The 20,078-nt window shown below is 46.3% G+C and overlaps 1 protein-coding gene across 2 annotated transcripts in view; it reads left to right on the top strand.

The window, feature by feature from the left end:
* The first annotated feature begins 20 nt into the window (after positions 1 to 20).
* Positions 21 to 20,078, top strand: part of LOC8044099 (aryl hydrocarbon receptor nuclear translocator homolog) — a 68,755-nt gene continuing 48,697 nt past the window's right edge. The window contains exon 1 of one of the 2 annotated variants that reach the window (XM_029980491.4): positions 21 to 642. In XM_029980491.4, coding sequence (XP_029836351.1) covers positions 606 to 642 — 37 coding nt within the window. In that variant the 5' untranslated portion in view covers positions 21 to 605. The remainder of the gene's footprint in view (positions 643 to 20,078) is intronic. The other variant, XM_042290796.1, reaches the window with a different exon arrangement.

Genomic DNA, 20,078 nt, shown 5'->3' with positions numbered 1-20,078 from the left:
CATGTCCGTACGAACGAAACATTGGTCGAGTGTGTGAACAACGCGAAGTCCCGTGAAGCGGTGCAGGAACAGCGGTGTGCATTGCGTCGGATTGCAGCGGGACGATCCACCGCAGACCCGAGCACGTAGGGCAGCGGCCCGGCGGCGTAGTCAGCGCGCGACGTCGCGTACGCGGCGGCGGCGTCCTTTCTCGCAAAGCTCGTTCTCGCGAGCTCTCACGAGACCGCCATCGGAGACGGGATTTCTACGGCGGCCATGGTGGCGTGTGTGTGTTGTTAGACGGACGACAAGAGGGAAGCGTCGATCCTAAACCCCGTAGGAAACGTGAACCCGCACCCGTGGTCCCAACGCCGAGCCGCCGAAGCGCCGCCGTGAAGCGAGCTGGGACGCCGCCGCAGTGGCCACCGCCGTGGGCCCAGCGCCGGTGAGGCCTCGCCGCCTGCCGTACCGTGCGTACACCACCACGACGGCGAGCGCGATCGGCCCCCGAGGCTCCGTCGCTTGGACGATCACAGACCGCATGAACGGATTACCGTCAGTACGTGCGAAGCGCCACGCTGCCGCCGCCACGCTGGGCCCCGGCCTGACCGAGGCCTCCTAGTCCCATGGCAACCACGGCAACTCCGACACAGCCAGTGCCAGGTAAGCTTGCTTGGCGCGCTCGACGCGTCTTTCCGCGTCCACTGCGGAGCGCACGGTGTCGACGGGCGAGCGTCCGAGAACGAATGTTGCGCTGTTGTGTCCGGTCTGCCATCGCTTATCTCGTGACTGTGACGGTGTGTTGATTCGATGAGCGATAGCGACGATCTCGATAGACGTACCAAGAGGCCTACTCTCGGCGACGACTCGACCGGCCTTGTGTTTCCAAGCTCCAGGAAGTGCTTTGGTTCTTCGGTCGAGCGTCCGGCGCACTCGGTCAGCGAACAGTCGCGTGCTTCGTACTACGCTCCAGTGGTAGGTTTGAAGGCGTGAGCTTTCTCTGCCGCTAACGAATCACTAACGAACGAAATATGCGCTGAAGAGCAGGCAAGCCCCCAGCAGCGTCTCCTGTTGATAGCAAGCCCCAGTGAAGTGACGTGTTCTGTGAAGCGGGCGTTCTGCTGAATGTTTACCCCCATAAAACAGTCCTGGTTCATTTGTCCACCCCGAAGCGAACTAGGTGGCGCACTTGCGTGAGGGTCCTCACCTTTGTGTTTAGCCTGCACGCTGCTGAGTGGATACAGAAAAGAAAAAAAAAAAGCTATTATTAATATAAAAAAAAAAAAAAAAAGATACGTAAAAGCAAGGAACGTGAACTCCCAAAATTGAGGCCAAACAATAACGTGAGCTACAGCCAAAATAACAGAATGTGCTGTTTTGGTGTGGCCCACCCCAAAAATGCACATGGTTTTATTTCTGTTTGCCAACTGCGTCTCTGCCTAATGACCCCGTGGCGTGTTCACTTTCTCGATTCATATTCTGAATAGTGGGTTTACTTAGCATGGGGCTGATTTCAGGACGACCACTACGCTGGTGCCGTTACCTAGCATCATGTCGCATCTTCACGACACACGCCTCCAGAAAACGTGCTTGCAATCAGACTGAGGATATCAGGGCCCGATCTTTATTTCTGTCCTTCGAAGCCAGTCGTGATTGTTCGTACGATGTTATTAGTAAGCGGTTTGTCGGAGCCAACGACCACGCAATAAATGTTGTCTAGTGGATGTCCGCATTCAGTGCGCGTTCAAATTCAACGTGCGCCACAATGGCGACCGTTAAATGCGCCAATGATTAGCTCATAAGTTTCGCGATCGCTCTCCGGTGCATTGTTTGTCGAAAAAAAAAGCAGGAGGCACCCGTGACGCCAAGCATCAAAACAATGATAGTGATGGAGGGAATGACTAAACTTTATTGATACTCAAAACGTCCTCGATCAAGACATCATCACGCGAAGAGCACCTGCAGTTACCAGCGTGCGGATTACCAGGGTACTGTCACATATATTCATTTCACGCCGATAAGTAATAGTAACCCAGGTAAAAGAAAAATTATGATATTAAAAACGAAATCAAATAAATCGGATTTATTTAATGTAAATTTAATTTTTTCATTTCATTTTATTACTCTTAAATCGCCCATTTCTGGGCTTTTCAAAAAAAAAAAAAGTGTGTGTGTGGGGGGGGGGGGGGGGTAACAAAAGAATAATGAAAACTTACATAAATACAATACAATTCAACAACTGGCACACAGGTCGTGCGCTTTCAGCGCATCTTTGAAATCGTCCGTATTTACTAGAATAACAAGTCATCAGGCAGCTTGTTCCACAGAGCGGCCGACAGTTGCAATGGTGAGTACTCGTATAGATTCGCTCGTGGCGTGGATAAATTTGCAACAATTATCAGTTCGCGGTGATATGTGATGCGCAGGTTTGCAATAGTTTTGCTTCGTCAACTCTGGGGAATGATAATACAGTCTACGTAACAGTATTAGGCCCGCACGAACTGTTCGGTACTTCCAAAGGGGAATGTTAAGTGTATCCTTCATTGCTGTGACACTGCTTTCACGTTTAAAGTCTTGGAGTATGAAACGCGCAGCTTTGTTTTGTACGGATTCAAGCAGGTCTATTAAGTAAGACTGATGGGGATTCCATACGGACGAAGTGAATTCAAGCTGTGATTTTACAATAGAGTGAAAGGCAATAAGCTTCGTTTCTAGCGCAGCTGACTTCAAATGGTGTTTATGTAAGCTAATGATCGGTTTGCTTTCATAACTATGCTCGTTATATGGGTTTCCCAGTTAAGGGTAGTTATATGGGTTTCCCAGTTAAGGGGGTTAGCTGTTAAAAACACGCCAAGGTATTTTATAAATAATAACTTTCTCTATTTCATTGTTGTGGAGCATGTAACTACAATTTAAAGTCTTACGTTTAGTTGTAAATGACGTACACTTTGTCTTCGTTACATACTTCCATCTGCAACTCTTTACACCAAAACGCAAAGCTGTCAAGATCTTGCTGTAAAATGACGCTCTCCGATATATCGGTGATTTTTCGGTAAAGCACGCAATCATCAGCGTACAATCTTATATTGGATTTGATACAATGCGGAAGGTTGTTTATGTAAACAAGGAATAACAGTGGTCCCAACACGGTTCCCTGGGGCACACCGGATTTAACTTTGTCAGAAACAGAAGAACAAGCGTTACTCGTGACATGCTGCGTTCGGTTGGTTGGGAATGCTTGTATCCAACATAAAACACTCGGTTCGACTCCCGCTGACTGTAATTTGAAAAGAAGGCGTTTGTGTGGGACCTTGTCAAACGCCTTCGAGAAGTCTATGAAAATCGCGTGCGTTTCTGTAAGTGCGTGTAAATTTTCATGAATGTCTGAAACAAACGCAAATAGCTGTGTTTCTCACGACAGCATGCATCAAAAACCGTGCTGGTTTACAAATAATAAATTGTTTTCGCACAAGTGGTTCATAATATTAGAAAAAAAGAATATGTTCTAAGATTTTACAAGGTACGCTTGTCAGCGATATAGGACGGTAGTTATCACCGCTTTCTTTGAACTCTCCTTTAAAAATGGGGATGACGTTTGCGGTTCTCCAATCTACCGGTATGATGCCCGTTTCCAAAAACTGCTGAAAAAGCTTTGCCAGTAAAATACAAACTATATCCTTGCAAAGCTGTAAGAGCTTGGAGGTGATTTTGTCCGGATCTGGTGCTGAACTTAGGGGAAGGTTTGATAGAGTGGCAGCGACGCCCTCATGAGAAATAGCAATTGTCCCCATAGCACTCGAGATATCATAATCAAATAAATTTATGGGCTATGGATGAGTTCCATTAGTGAAAACAGAACTAAAGAAATTATTAAAATTATTGCACAGCTCTTCTACTGCGTGTAGAGAGTTACCCAACGAAGGCAACGTCCTATGTTGCTGAGGTGTAACAAACGACCAGAATTTCTTAGGGTTGGTTTTCAGAAGGTTACTCAGGTAAGTGTTATAGAACAGAAACCGTGCCTTTTTTAGTTCGCTTTTACAGACTGATGCACATCTGTAATAAGTGTCCCAAACGCTGCTTATATTAGACTGTTTGGCTCGCTTAAAAAGTATTTTCTTTTTGTTTAAAAGCTTGTGCAGAAAGGTATTAAACCACGGCTGCTCTTTTGAGGTTCAAATAGTTGCTTTAGGGATGTGATTATCTAGCAAGTCTAATAAAGTATTCTTAAAGGCCGACGTGCACTTCACGCTTTTCACTGTTGCCCGCCTCTTTCCTATGCTCCCTCCACTTTTTACCTTTTCCCAATTTGGCTCCCCTCGCAGTTTAGGAGAGGGGAGTTCTAAAAGGATTATCTTCCCTGCTGAAAACCGAGGTTGTACGTCGGCCTTTAAGTAAACACCAGTTCTCATGCACCAACCTAGTACTAAAGCCTTCAAGGTAACTTAGTGAAAAGTGCGACAGTTCATCTAGTAATTTTTTCTGGTTTGCTCGGGGGTAATTGTACACAAGTTTGGTCGAAGGTAAGCATCCTTTTGTAGCAATGGAAGCTTCCACAAAAACAGAGACGTGGTCGCTTAGCTGGTCTAAATAACTGACAGATATAATACACTCTGGCTTTCAAGTGAAAAACAGGTCTAATGTTGCATTATTACGTGTAAATCTATCCCACAGATTGACTTAGTGAAAATGATTTAGTTACTCTAATAAACTTTCTACTGTTCGAAGAAAGAGACTGAATGTACTCGGGGGACATTCGCGAGGGCAACGTTGGCCATAAAATGTCACCATAATTAAAATCGCCCGCGATGAAAAGTGTATCCGTCGGGTAGGGCAGGGTTAACAGATTCAGGTGTCCGTTAAAAGCATCGTGAAAATTCATTACCGACGGTGGCTTGTAACATGCCATAATCAGCAATGAACCACACCCAGCATGTATACGGACCCATACTGCTTCCATATCGTGCGAGACGCCGTGACTCAGAGCTTGCAAGGAATCTTTAACAGCGATAAGAACCCCGCCGCCTTTCTGCGCCACCCTGTCCCTCCCGTAGATTGAGTGACTAGAAGATAACGCGAGTTCATCATTGCTGATATCTGGTGAAAGTGTCTTGTTTATCAAATATACTTCTTGCGTTGGCAGTCAAAAATGAAAAACACACCCTTTGAGGGACACGTGCTTTGTGGCCTGACGTTGCCCGAGCGTCCCGTTATTTTTCACTTATGGAGTTAGAAATTCTATCATAGACATAACATTTACCGTTCATAATGAGCTTGTCATGCTTTAGCTTGAAGACCTGATTCATATTTTTTTGCAAAATCGGATAAGCGCCTTGCCTGCAATGCGGGTATCCTTTGAATAATCTTCACTGATACGAAAGCGCGTATCTTTTAGTCTATACACCAACTCATGTTTACGAACAAACCGGAGCGCCCCTAGCGGACGCCACCAGTGCCGCGCATGCGCGATGGGGGTGTGGGCAAGAAGCTCGCCGTCGCACATAAACAAACCATTGAAATACGATGTTTTCGGCGTCGGTGTGAGTACCCCTGCCCTTTTTCGCGTTCGCATTGTTGATTCGACGTCTTCCTGGCAAGGTCTGACTACAGCGGCGTCAGCGAAATTACCGAGGCTCGTTACACCGCAAAACTTCGCGGGAATAATGTGACATGCGGCGATTCATTCTGCGTGGACGCCGCAGAATGTACGCTAAAGCCTGAGTCGCATGATGAGATTTCGCTCGCAATTTTCAGTCCGGACGTCGGTCGGGCTGCAAAAGCGTGAACCGTAGCTGAGATGGTCGACGTCGATGCTGAAAATCTCAAGCAGAATCGGACCAAGTGAATCAGGCATAACAAGTCGGTGATGGCCACTGGTAACAATTATCAATGCATCCTTGTATCTACTGTTTACATCGAGCCTGGTTACCAACCTTCAAATTTGAGTCTTTTGAGGCCTGCGCTTACTTCTTATCGCAAGTACCGGGCCCACGTTTGGTCTACGGGCCGGTGTCGTCTAAAAGAGCAGACGACAAGCACAAACGTTTGAAAGAACAGACGGCAGTTTAAACAGTCAAGCGGCCGAACTTGAAGACGCACTGAACGTAGTCCGCAGGTGGTCTGTACAACCTCGCGGTTTTCCGCCGTTTATGTTAGAACAAAACAAATACATCTGATGACCAGAAGTATCCGTGAATTCAATCCAAAGTGCTTCCCGCCCAAGCGATCGTGGTCGACGGCGTCTGGTTTTCCCTTTTCACATCTACCTTCTCGGACGAACCGAGCACATGAAAACTGGCCTTCAAACCTTTCTCGACTCTTAGTACAGCCCCAGTCGCGGCGTTTTGACGAGAAGGCAGGTTTTTGTCAGGTTCTTTTCAAAACAACGCAGGAATACACGTCTCGCATGGGGACTCCTGCCCACAGCCCCAGACCGGAAGTGCGACCGACGCGCCACCACCGCGCCGTGACGTGACAGAGATGAGTTCGTGCATACTGTGCCACACAAACAACTCGAATGCCATTTACAACGAATGACGTTTGAACGATCGGCCAATCAGCGCGCGACACTCCGAGCGTGCACGGGCGTTCCACGCGCGACAGATCACGTGCCGATTCGTTGACCACATGAATGCCATTCGTTGTAAATAGCATTCAAGTTGCCCGTGTGGCACGGGTATTAAGGCCCGTTCACACGATGCATTTTTCTTGCGCATCTAGTGTCGCGAAATGTAGTTTCGCGAAATGGTTGCGCCGTCTGAACGAGTTCGAAAAGGACGCGCGCATCTAAAAAAAAGTTGCGCGCACTCCTCGCTTCTGGAGCGAGCTTTTGCTCAAACTTTGCCGAGTCCTGTCAATCACTTTGAGGGCGCCGCTAATGGCCGCTCAGAAACGCTCTCACGTGGCCTTTGAGGGGGGAGCGAGCAGTTTGAGAAGACCACTTCACTGCCGGTGTTGTCGCGGAGCCAGATCCGAAAAAACCGAAACCACGAACGATGGAGACTGCCAGTGCCGGCGCTTCCGCAACCACGTCAAGCACCACTCTAGGAAAAGTGAGTAGCATATCGGAAAAAAATCCAGCGATGGACGAAGACAATTAGCGGGAGTTGGCGAGATTAGAATAGTGCTCATAGCGTTGTTGTCGCGACGATACCGCTGGATAAGAGACCATCGAGTAAACTGAAACCAAGTTTGCTTTGTTTACAAGCGAACGTGAAACCATGTGCGCTCTCTGAAACAGTTGGCACAGTAAACTCGGGGCAGATATGGGCGCCGAGAAGTAACCAGGTTGGGCACGTAGCGTTTCTATGAATACCATGTGCATTGATAGGAGCGCCGGCACATGTCCTGCACGTACAGGTTGCCGCCTCAATCGGCTTTGCGCACATGCGAGATCGCTCCAAGTAGTGCAGTATGAGAAAAAAATAAAAAAATAAAGTGAATTGACTGCATAAAATGCGCGAAACAGGTCCCCAGATAAATAGCGATCTGACTCGGAGCTCACTCAAAACAGTGCATCGGTGTGTGTTGTTGTTGCACGTGAAGCGGTACGTGTGAACGAGCGCATTTCACGAAACTTGAGTGTCGCGAAACGGTTGCGCGTCTAATACCCTAGTCACACGGGTGCTTTGAACTGTCGTTGAGTCCAATCACAGTCATCGGCCCCAACTGTGATTGAACTGAACTGAACTGAGATGGTGCTACACGGCTCTTTAGAAGCCAGTTGAAGCTAAAACGAAACTAGTTATTGTGCCTCGTGATCAGTCTAATTGTTAAAGTAATCTACTCGGAGAAACATATTTTATTTACTATAAGTATATCGTACACTATGTTCAATACCTTGTTGCTTTTTAGCGGCATTTACATTAGTACCAAAGCAGACTCAGGGCTAAGTTGCGCATATTTTAGGCTAAGTGGGGCTAGCTACCACCCGCTACAATGGGTGCACCCATTACTATCTGTCCATTCACACAGCTGGTTCCGCCGCCATCTTCGCTCGTTTGGTGGCTTGCCGGCTAGCCGGGATCGTTTTAGCGGCAGCTCGGACGCCTGAAGCTATTCCTTCCCGGGTATTTTGCTGCTACGATTCTTTTTAGACGCCTCCCCCTGCATTCCGAAACAGTAAGTGCCTCGGAAACGATGGTCGGCGGCAGCGGTCCCGCGGACAGGCGCCATTTTACCTCAGTTGGGGAAGTCCGTTCAGTTGAACTGAGGTAAGGGAGCTCAGTTGAACTCAACTGTCATTAGCGGCTCGATGACAGTTGGCGCCGCCGTGTAACTCCGGCCGATCGCGATTGAGTCAACTGTCGTTGACTCAATGGCAGTTGAAAGCACCCGTGTAACTAGGGTATAAAAGATGCATCGTGTGAACAGACCTTTATACTTCGTTTCACCTTATGTGCGAGCGAAGGCAAAGCTGGAAGCGCGAGCACGAAACCTCCGTGCCTTCAGGCTTTGCTCGAGCGCGCGGGCTGGGCAGAAACGCAAAAAACGCTGGTCTCGCGCTTCTAGCTTTGGCTTCGCTCGCAGATAGAATGAAACGAAGTATAGACTAAAAGGTATGCGCTCCCAGTTCACGGTGCTTGTAGGAGTTGAATCTTACGATGAGGCGGTCTTGGGACAGAATCCTCACCACGAAAATTGCCGATCCTATGAGCGCGTTCAATCGCGTTAGGTTCTAAATTGATGTCAAGCGTGTCTTTACAGCACTTAATGACCTCGCATCTTTCGTGAAGACGATGAAGTGAGGCAACATTTTCAGATGTTGCTTTGGAGAGAATATCTATGCTCTGACGAGCTTCCCGAAAGCCAGCACAATCCTTTTCGATGACCTCCACTTTGCATTTGAGCGAGCTCAGCATCTCATCTACCTCGTTTTGCTTAATCTGAAGGTTTTTAATCTCAGACAGAATTTGTGCTTGGCTGGCGAGAAGCGAGCTCCAGCGTCTGCATTACATTACTTCCTTCAGTTGCCAAGTCGTTGCAAGCGCTTACCGTGTCGGGATTAACATCATCTGGGCCTGGGTTTGACTCGACATCGCCACAGAGTAGTAGCAAATTCGTAAAGTACAATGCAATCACCCGTTCCGCGGACAGATAAGCAATGTACAACCTACGAGGGCACGACACCGCTATCACACGCGCGCGATATTGTCACGATAAGTAGAATCCAGTGGACGCACCTGTGTACCAGAAAGCCATAAGGAACCCATTTCTGGGACGGTGTGGTGCCCAACTGGCTGACGCTCGGGCGGGCGTTTAAACACGCCCCGTCGTTGTCGCTGGTCAGGTGACCAGGGAGCGCAGGGTGGCTGGATGAAGGTTGTTCGCATGGCTGAAGTTGACGGCGGTACGGAGCATACAGCGTCGGGGACAATTTATGATCCGAACTTGTCGACTTCGTGCGGTGAGAACGGTGGCTGCCACTCGGGAAGACGTAGTATAGGCACAATGCAGCAACTGCGGTCGCTACCTGTGTACCAGAAAGCCATAGGCAGCCCATTTATGGAACGGTGTCGTGCTTACATTAACTAAATCACTTCAGCTAGGAAAGAAACTTTTTTTTAAAGGCTACCTTATATAGATCTTTCCTGTTTAATCATTCTTTGCTTCAAACACAAAATAAATGCCCATTGGAGGCAGGACAAGCGGTTGGTGGCAGATATTTTCAGTATTTTTTTTTTTTTTTGGGGGGGGGGGGGGGTGTGGTTTAAATAATTAAAACCAAATAGATGCAATTTAAATCATGACTTTTATTCTCCACCCTGGTTAGTAACAGAGCATTGTTTTACTATGTCTCAAGCATTGAGCGATTGAAGCCTATTTTTTGCCTTAGCAGACTTTAAAAATGTTAAGAATGACGCTGTTATCGCGATGCAGACTAGTAGAGCACTGCACGGGCTTACTTTTTGAGGCCCGGCCCGGGCCCGCTGGCCCTCAGTCTTACCCTACCCGGATCCGACCCGATGGGCTGCCAACTCGTGATGCAAAACTATCGATAGCATCGATAGTCGCTAGAAATCTGACTATCGATAGGGGTGTCGCGAACCGGCCGAGGTTCGAGTACGACCAGGTTCGACTTTTTCGACCTTTTAGGGAAAGTTCGACGAACCTTGGGGGGGGGGGGGGGGGGGGGGGGGTTATTGAGGTTCGACTCGTGTGCGCATGCGCGACAGGCTGGCCAGTTGGCTTCGGATTGGATGGTGATGGCTGAGGGATGAATTAAGGGCAGCGCTGATTGGTTTTTTCAGTTAATACAGTACACAAAAATTAAGTTATTAACTACTTCAGTGATTAGAATTGGTTTCTTATAGTTGCAACTGTTCATAAAATAAAATAACCCTGTGCATAAAAAAAAATCTCCAAATTTAGACATATTTGTATCAAGGTCTGGCCACACTGTTTACAAAGTCGAACCGGTCGAATCTGGTGAAAAGTTCGAAGGTTCGTCGCACCGGTTCGATCCAGTCGAACCTCGAAAGTTCGACTTAAATATCCGGTTGGACAAAAGTTCACGACACCCCTAACTATTGATAGTAAAAAAAAAAACTATCCATAGTACTATCGATAGTACTGTCGATAGTCGACTATCGGAAAATTATCGTTTATCGACTATCGGAAAACTATCGATAGTCGACTATCGTTAACCTATATAGTACTGTCGACAGTTTACTCTCGAAAGTTTTGCGGCACTGGTAGTTTGCGTCGCTCCCTCTTCTCTTTTTCTCGCTTTATTTTTTTCAAATGGGGCACCAACTAGCCCAAGCACTTACCCACGACCAACTAGTTGGCCGTGTACTTACCATCCCAACTGTGGTTCAACTTTCAGTGACGACGAAGACGGGATTTTGGGCGAAGAGAGGAGGAGGGAGGCGAGCTGCGGTTCGGCAACTGTGTTCCCTCTAGTAATGCAAAACTATCGATAGTACTATCGATAGTCGCCAGAACTCTGACTGTCGATAGTAAAAAAAACGATCGATAGTCGACTATCGAAAAACTATCGATAGTACTATCGATAGTTCTGCGACACTGTCGATAGTTTTGGAAAAACTATTGATAGTATCGATAGTCAATTTATCGATAGTTTTGCGTCACCACTACCTACTGGATTAGGCCCTGCCCGGGCCCGGCCCGGTGAGAGGCCAAGGCGGGCCTTATCTCAAATTTAAAGCTGTCCCGGGAAGGTGTTGGTGCATTTGACTCGTTTACTCATTTTCATGAAAGTCGCTGTGATATCGCAGTCACGTGTTGAACATTCGAGAGCTTACACAACTATAAAAGACATAGCTTATTCTTGGAGTTGGAAAATAAAAGGAAAAGACAATCGTACTGTTCCCTGTGACAGGGTTGCCATCGTTTTCTTGCCTGCTGGCTGCTGTCCCACTAGGCTGATAGAATATTCTCTTTATCTTCTTGAGGAGTTTTTAGTCCAAGAGAACTTTCTTTATTTCAAATATATATATATATATTTTTTTTTTTGTAGTAGAGTCGTGGCGAGTTTGGACTTCGGCTTTTCCGTTTCTTTCAAATCTAAACGATCAATGCGTTAGCATTTTCTTCTCAACGTTTTAGAAAGTGCGCGACACCATTGCCCAGCCCTGGCCCAGAAACAATCCGTGCTACGCGACCCGGCCCCGACCCGGAAAAATCTGCGCTACCAGGCCCTCGGGCCGGGCCGAGCCCGGGCTTTCGGGTTCCCCGTGCAGAGCTCTAGTGCAAACCCTATCTGAGCTTACGCTTCCATTTGTTTTCTGTTTTGTTTCCTTACGATGACATTATCGATGGTCGCAGCTAACCCGACGACTCTGAAAGAACTTAACAAAAACCAACACCCTGGCTTTCAGCACCCAAGCGGCTTATCCTCAAGTAAACTCGAGATTCGGATTGGGCTCGTATGCTCGAGAAGGTGTGTATGAGACTGCGTTCTCCTGTGGTATGAGAGCCCTAAAAATTCCAAGATGTTCGGGGAATCTAGACTCGCGACGTCTTCGTCGCGAGAGTCCAGTGTGCGCTCTCCGTGAACCTCAATCTTTCGTTTTGTTTAATGCGATATTTATTATTTTGTGTAGTACCCGGCAATATATCATTCTCTTGATTCCGCTTCTCAAGCAAACTGAATCCTATCAACTTTCAGTTGTCTTATAACTAGGGTTGCGTGTTTTCGGATAAATTCGATATACTCCGTAAAACACTCGCCAGTAAAATTTGCGATCATTGGGATTTATCCGAACAACTCCGAACTTCGAGGTCACGATGGCAAAGTAAAAAGCTAACAAAGACGGTATTTTACGAATAAAGTTCGTCGGAGCACACATCACAGGGAAAATGATCCTAAAAAGAGAATCAGTATTATTATTATTATTATTATCATCATCATCATCATCATCATCATCATCATTATGGATTATTGCCTAGAGGGAGTTTCCCGTTTATCTCGTCAAGGTTCGTTCAGTACCATGGGCGAACGCATTTCTGGACCACAACAAAAGCCACTCTTCCGGTTTCCAGCCTGAACCATACCATTTGTGCTTCTTAAGAGGGAGGAGGGGTTGTGTTTTTATAAAAGTAAAACATGTGAACCTCTAGATATCATAAACAGCGGTCTCAAACTCCTTTGAGTTTAAGGGCCAGGTAACCCATCCCTGAAAAGTCGAGGGCCAAAAGTCGAGGAGGAAGGGCCAAAAAATAAACAAACAAGCAGCAGTGGTGTGTCGCGTTGGAAAGCAGCCGACTGTCCCAGCGACACCCTAGTGTTTTTCTAGGGGAGCCTCGTGCTTTCTGGTTTTTGTAAGCTTACCGTTTTGTCATCTTTAGCTTTCATTTGCATATACGACTACTTTGGACCGATTCCGATTTTATAAAATTTAAAACACCAACCTACTGGCAGTTTTCAACAGAACGAAGCAAGCACACCTTCCTTGCCCTGTCGCACGATGACTCAACAGGCACAAACACTGTCTCATCATAAGGCAGTTTTTGCTTTCCTGACGATTTTTATAGCAGCATTCTATAAAAATATCTGTAATTAAATATATATATATATATATTCTGACGGCCAGAAGCCAGAGCTTATAGCTTTATCTTTGGCAGTTGGCTCCTGCTGAGCGAGAGTTCGTACAGCCGAGGTACCTTTCTGAGCAAAGAGGTCGCACTTGTAGCCTAGTAGGGGTATTACCGTTACGGTTGATTTGCATAAGGAAGGGCTGAGGAGCAAATATTTAGACGAAGCAATACTCAGTTCCCTTCCCCGAAAAACCAACAACATAATAGTGCAAAATGTATGAACACGTTATATAAGCAGAGCTCCTTTCGAGCTGAAATTAATCGACAATAAAAGACTATTATTTATGGCGCATGTAGAGCTCGATCGAGGCATGGGAATGGGGGCTCGCAGCCACTGGATGTTTGTCGGCCGCGTGTTTGAGACTCCCGTCATATGCGATGGGAAGGGCAGCTGAAGGTCGTATGCGTCCAGGTGCTTGGCTATTTCAAAGTGCACTTGGTGCACTTTGCACTGTGCAAAGTACGACTTTTATTGAAGTAACGTGGTTTACACGATTTGTCGTGGTACAATTAGTACTGCCAATTGCTATGGTCCCGATGCCAAATGCAGCTGCAGAAATTCGGTACCGGTGATTGTTTCTATTGATTTTTTCATGAATTTACTGTACTTTTTTTGTCCCGACGTTATTTATTTTTATTAAAATAAATAAGAACGGAGTAAAATTAAACTATGATTTTCGGAGAATCGGGAATCTAACTTAAAGCAACTCCGATAGACAGCGAATTTTCAGCAATAAATAGACTCCAAAAAACACCCTCCAAATTTCGCAAAAAAATAAGTTCCGAAAACACGAAGTCGTAGTTATAAGTTATAACCTAAATCATGTCCTAAAGTATATATATATATATAAAAGTCAACCACGTGATCTGAATTAGACTACATTTTGCAACACTAAACTCTACCTCTACTAAATGTATTGCCTGTTCTCGGATTTCGAAAAAGAGAGTGACCTTGAAGCCCTCGAGGAAGCTGCAAGAATTGAAACTGGCTTGTAAGTTGTAACAGTTAGATCTTGGCGTTATTCTCGAATGAAACAACTTTGGCTATTTAGCAGAGGCGTTCGCGATTTACGTCGCAATTTCCGTACTTTTTATTGTAATGGGGCGTTCGGACCGTGCCTTCAAAGTGCGTAAACTTGTACCGGGGATCATTGTCAAACAAGACGTTCAGTCAAACTCAAATTCCTCATAGAACTGCAGCGACGGCCAAACTTGAGCATCGTGGGACCGTTCCGGAAGTTCCTGTCCAAATGTCAGGAGCCTGAGGTATAGAGAAATGATTGCGTTAAGTTTTATTTCTTTCGGATCAACTGAAAGGGAAAAGAGATACTAAATGCAGATAATGCCTGACGAAGGTCTGTGTCCCTTTTGCAGTTCGTACATACAGTGCACAGTATAATACACTTTGTACCGCAGTATACATCAGCGGTTCAAACAATGCCATGGCTTTATATGATATCATCAAGAGAGGATCACAAGTAGTGATATAGATTACGAAACTTTTTCACAAGTTCAGAGAACAAAACCGTCAATTCTTACATGTATAAAAATGGCCATAAAACAGTGTCACTGCCCACATATGAGTGTCCTCAGCTTTTTCTTAAATTTAGAAAAGGAGTTATTAAAATCCACGAAGTTTCCAATTGGATTTAATAATTTGGTCACCTGATAAGTTTTCGTTTGCTTTCTGTAATTTGTCCGAATCTGTGGAGGACGTCTTAAAGAGTGTCGAAAGGTGTATGCACCACGTCACTTGTATGTATATCATAACGTTTCTCAGTCTTGATTAGTTGCATTAACTTGAAATTATAAATTTGGTTAACCATGAGTATACCGTGTTTTCTAAAAAAAAAGTGGCTCAGTTGGAAGGTCTTGTATATTTCCTGTGTAACTTTCAAATATCCGCAAGATTTTATTCTGTTATTTTAGTTTGCGAGCGTTGTACCCCGTCCTAAAATGCCGTAGCATAACTTTGAGTAAAAAAGGGAGTAATATATATGTTTCTTTTTAACCATGTAGGGATCAGGTTTCTTGTTTTATACAAATATCCCATTACCTGAGAAAGTCCGGCAGTCAACTTATTTACGTGTGTATTCCAGCTAAACTCCTGGTGCTTATGATGCTTTTTGATGATTTATGATGGTTATGATGCTTTTTGAGAAACTGCATCGAATATCGGATGTACATCAACTAGCCTTCTGGCATCAGTCCCGTTCGTGAGAGCACGTCGAAACTCCACTTCATGCTCGTCCGAACCGCCAAAACGTTGTGTACCGAGGCGCAAGAGTGAGGCTCGATAGCGGTATATTTTCAGAAAGGTAATCGAAAGATTACCTCATGTCACGATAAGTACCAAAGCTGTATGTTGGGCTAGTTGGTATTGGTCTTGGGTTGCCAAAGGCATGGTAGCGCTTTTTTGGACGAGGACAAAAGAAAGAAAGACAAGACAGACACGAGCGCTGACTGCAACTATTTAATCAACATGGAAATGAGGCATATATACACGCTTCGATCCTATCAATCAACCAACCCCAGGCCTAACCGCCACCTGCATGAACTGCACTTCCTTTTCGATAAGGAAGTGCAGTTCATGCAGGTGGCGGTTAGGCCTGGGGTTGGTTGATTGATAGGATCGAAGCGTGTATATATGCCTCATTTCCATGTTGATTAAATAGTTGCAGTCAGCGCTCGTGTCTGTCTTGTCTTTCTTTCTTTTGTCCTCGTCCAAAAAAGCGCTACCATGCCTTTGGCAACCCAAGACGATAAGTACGTTGTGCTTTCCTTTTGTGTATTTTTTTTTTATTTTTTTGCTTTTTTTTATTGATCGTTTTACTGAAAAGGGGCAAGAGAAAAAAGTGGAAAGGGCAACCGGCGCTTTCCTCCTTGCTGGTGTGTTAGGAACTATCGGAAGACCTTGAGAAGACCGGGACGAACGCCCTGGACGCGTGTGTTGCACCGAGTTCGCTTGTTTTCTTCGCGGTTTCCTCGATTTCTTTACTTCCGAATTTAGTTTGAGCTTGCGCATTTAATAACTACAATCTGTTAGTCATCGGGACACCATTGTTCGGTAATAGGCTGCACGAATAACTACGAAAGCGCAGAATATTATCGGAGGACACCTAATTGTATCGCGCACAGCGGCCGACGAGGGAACTGCGGCTGCAATGTCTTCAAACTCCATGGCTTTCCAAATGACCGAAACCTCCGTCGGCAGTGGGTTGCGTTTGTAAACAGAAAATACTTTTCCCCAACGCCATCCTCTGAGTGTGCTCGGAACATTTTGGGAATAGAGCCCGTCGATGATGACCTCCGCTCGCAAGATGGGTGCAAGTGTTCTCGTAAAAATCGCCGTTTCAGCTTGTGACTTTTCGTAATTTAGTTTATCTTAATGCTGATATCTAGCAGTTGTGACATTAACACGATTTTATCATCTACAACGCTCATAGCTGAAGGCTCATTTCCGCCACCGGGTGTGGCTGGAAATTGTCGACAAGTTAGTTTTAACGGTTTTCCTGAATCGCGATCTTTTGAGCGATAGCAGAGTCGTAAACTTGCGTTGGCCGTCAAAGCGCGACCGCGTTCTTCTTAGTTTGCTAATTAGTACATAACATAGCTGGAATTAAAACTTCAATTCCTTTTGCTCCAATTCCATGCTCATGCATCGATTTTGAATCGTTGAATCATTGATCGACTTGCTCCGGCAATGGGCCCATCTCGACTTCGCTGTTTTCAATTCTCGACGAAGGAAACACTCGTCGACACGGGATCCTCAATTAAAATTTTGTTAAACATCTGGAAGCCTTCGATCGTTACCTGCAATGTTCTTATTTTGCGCGTCTTTGTTCACATTATATTTCATTGTTGTGGACGACACGAAACGCCAAAAAATATTCTCGGTGTACTGCATCTAAAACGACATAAAATTCAATCGCTTTAAACTGATACAGTATTGTGAGTACTGTCCTCTGATGTCTATCGGTGGCGCGTTCAGTGCCGCTTTTCTCAGCACCGCCGCTCTGGCGGATGCCAGAATGCGTGGCAATAAACGTTCCCAAAAGAGCTGAAAAACGCCATTCGCGGCACACAAAAACACAAGACGCTCCCCAAATCGGATACCCAGCTCTTTGGAGCACCCAACGCGGGAGTGGCGCCCCGAAGAGCTGTTTCGCTAACGTTTCTAACCACTCAGCATGGTCGCGGAACCTGGCACTCGCTAGATGGCGCCGCAGTATTAAGAAATGGCGCTATCCACGATAAAACTATCTATGGTTCCTATGGGTACGACAGTCACTAGATGATCTACATGTTGCTCGTTACTAGGTGCCGCCAGTACCGCTATCACCTAGACTCCAAGAGGATATTATGCTGGTCTCACAACATTTTGTATTTTTATGTATTTTTTTTTATTTGAAGCATATATATATTTTTTAATATGAGCGTAACTGATTTTTGTTTATCGTATTTTTTGTGGTGCATGAAAGAGAAGACAGTCTGATTGTTTTTAAGCGCAACAAAAATTAAAATTATTATGATTATTACAATATAAATACATCATAGGACAACAGTAATGCGAGAAAGAATTGAAAAACAAGCGGGAAAGTAAACGCTCTATGGAGTTACACTCTATGTCTTTTGCAGTAATTTGCACCCAACCTGTGTAACATTTCGATTGCATGTTTCTCGGTAGACCAGAGGCCGGACAGCTATAAATAACACGGAGGCTTTGGGAAATACTGGGATTATCAGGGCTTCCTCGTAGCAAGAGCTTGCGCGCCGTGTTGCCGCATCCCCCTTCACTAAACGTTTCATCGTTCTGAGGCAAGTTTGTTTTTAAGATTAAAAAAAAGAAAACTGTGACTCTGCAACGTGATTCATACACCTCCCCCTGTGTTTACAATGACGCCGACGGGCGACGTGGCAGTGACTTCGCGCGGCATTTTAGACACGAATTCTCTACGAAGTACTTTCTAATTAGATCAAAAGAGACGTTAGAATTCCCAACACTTGAAAGAATAACAATTAGATAGGAAAAGCGTAAAAAAAAAAAATCTTTTGGTCTCCTTGGCGGTTTTAAAAAAGGCGGCAGACCCGGGTTGACTAAAGCGCCTCTATACGGAAAAGTAGCGACATCCTTTGAAGAATGCCGCCTGCTATCTTGGGCCGATCCAGGCGGCGCTACGATCGACGCGCGAAGAGTGTGCATGAGGGACGAGGAGGGGGAAGGAATGCCTATGCTGTCGGAGTGCAGTGCATGCTATGAGCTCATGTCGCCAATCAAATAACGTCTGCCGCCCATGGCCTCGGGTGTAACCCGAGTCTCGGGCAGGGCAGTTTAGAGCCGAGGGATATGCGCGTTCCCCCAGCGAGCCGAGCGGGCGAGGTGAAGGGAAAGGGAACCACCGATCAAGCAAGATCAAGACGCCGAGAGAGACTTGCCGCACGCGTCGGGGAATTCGAAGACCGGAGAGGACTCCGGGAAACCAGGCGGCAGCTCACGTCGTCAGACATGTTTACAAACAAACCGGAGCGCCCCTAGCGGCACGCCACTGCAGCCGCGCATGCGTGATGGAGTGTGGGCAAGATGCACCGCGTCCCGCGTCAACAAACCATTGGAATGTCACCTTGTTGTCGGCGTCTGGGTGCGTCTCCGTACTCCTTTTCGCGTTGGAATTGTCGATTCTACGTCCTGATAGCAATGTCTTACCACTTTAGTAGCTTGAGTGAAATTATTAAGTCTCTTTAACGCGCAAAACTTTGCGTAAATAATTTTGACGTGCGGCGGTTCATTCGCGTGAATGCCGCAGAATGGACGCCAAAACCATGATGAGATTCTTCTCGCTATTTTCGGTCGCGACTTCGCTGGTGCTGCAAAAGTGTAGACGGTTGCGGCGATGACCGGCGTCGATACTGAAAATCGGAAGCGGAAACAGATCGAGTGCATCAGGCGTAACAAGTTGGTGAATGCCACTGGTACTAATGAACAACATCTTGTATCTACTGTTTACACCGAGCCTACTTAAAAGTCTTTTGTTGTCTGCACTTCTTATCGCAATCACCGGGTCAACGTTTGGTCTACGGGCCGCTCTTGTTTGAACGAGCAGACGACTAAGAGCAGACAAATCTGTTGCAGCCTCAACACTTTGATTCCTGTGTAGTTCCCAGAGAACTGCGCAACTGCTGATTTTAAAACATTGAATTTAAGTCACAGTATAGTGCCACTTCTTCTTCACAGACTTCTACCAACTTTTGGAGTGTTTCCATGTCCCCCGCCATGAGTATACGAGGTCATCAGCGTATGCGAGGCCCGGCAATGTCCAGTGCGTTTCACAACCCTCTTCTACGCGTGTGAATGAAAAACCGAGCCCTGACTTCAGGAGATGTTGTTCTGACTCGCCCGTATACAACACATACAAGAGGGGCGATCCCGTCGTTCGAAGCGCCATCTAGATTTTCGTTTACGAACTGTGTGTTCCATAGAGTACGGTGGAACGCCATCTAGACGCTGCGCTTCGAAACGTACGCATCCCATAGAATATACTGCAGTTACCAAAGCAGCCGTCCGGCGCTTCGAACGACGGGAGGCGAGTCGTGGTGAGTGAGGGGGGGATATACTGCTCGTGCATGCAGCGTCTATGAGCAGTCCCGTAACTGAGCTAATCTAAGAACGTTGACAGAAATGCATGTCTCGCACGGTGACTTCCGCCCACAGCTCCAGACCGGAAGTGCGACCGACGCGCCACCACCGCGGCGTGACGTAACAGAGTTGACCTTGCCGTTTGATGTGACAGCCTCCTCTCCGGAATTGTGTTCGTATAATTTCGAATTAGATACCGCTTTGGAGGAACAATAGCCTACTTCCAAAAATTCCTGCATGCAACTCTACGCACGTCGAATTGCGGGACCTATTTGGCCACGGAGAGGAGTGGCATGGTTTCGATTCTGATTGCCCCGTTGACGAAGTAGTGCATCTCAGCACTGCATGAAAATGAAGCCTGCGCTCGCTCGCATCGCACCCATTCATCTTCGTGAGAGTGAAA

This window comes from Ixodes scapularis, unplaced genomic scaffold (genome assembly GCF_016920785.2).
Source record: "Ixodes scapularis isolate PalLabHiFi unplaced genomic scaffold, ASM1692078v2 PGA_scaffold1__304_contigs__length_218370807, whole genome shotgun sequence".
Classification (NCBI taxonomy): domain Eukaryota; kingdom Metazoa; phylum Arthropoda; class Arachnida; order Ixodida; family Ixodidae; genus Ixodes; species Ixodes scapularis.
Note: the sequence above shows the minus strand (reverse complement) of the source record. Positions and strands in the feature narration are given on the sequence as shown.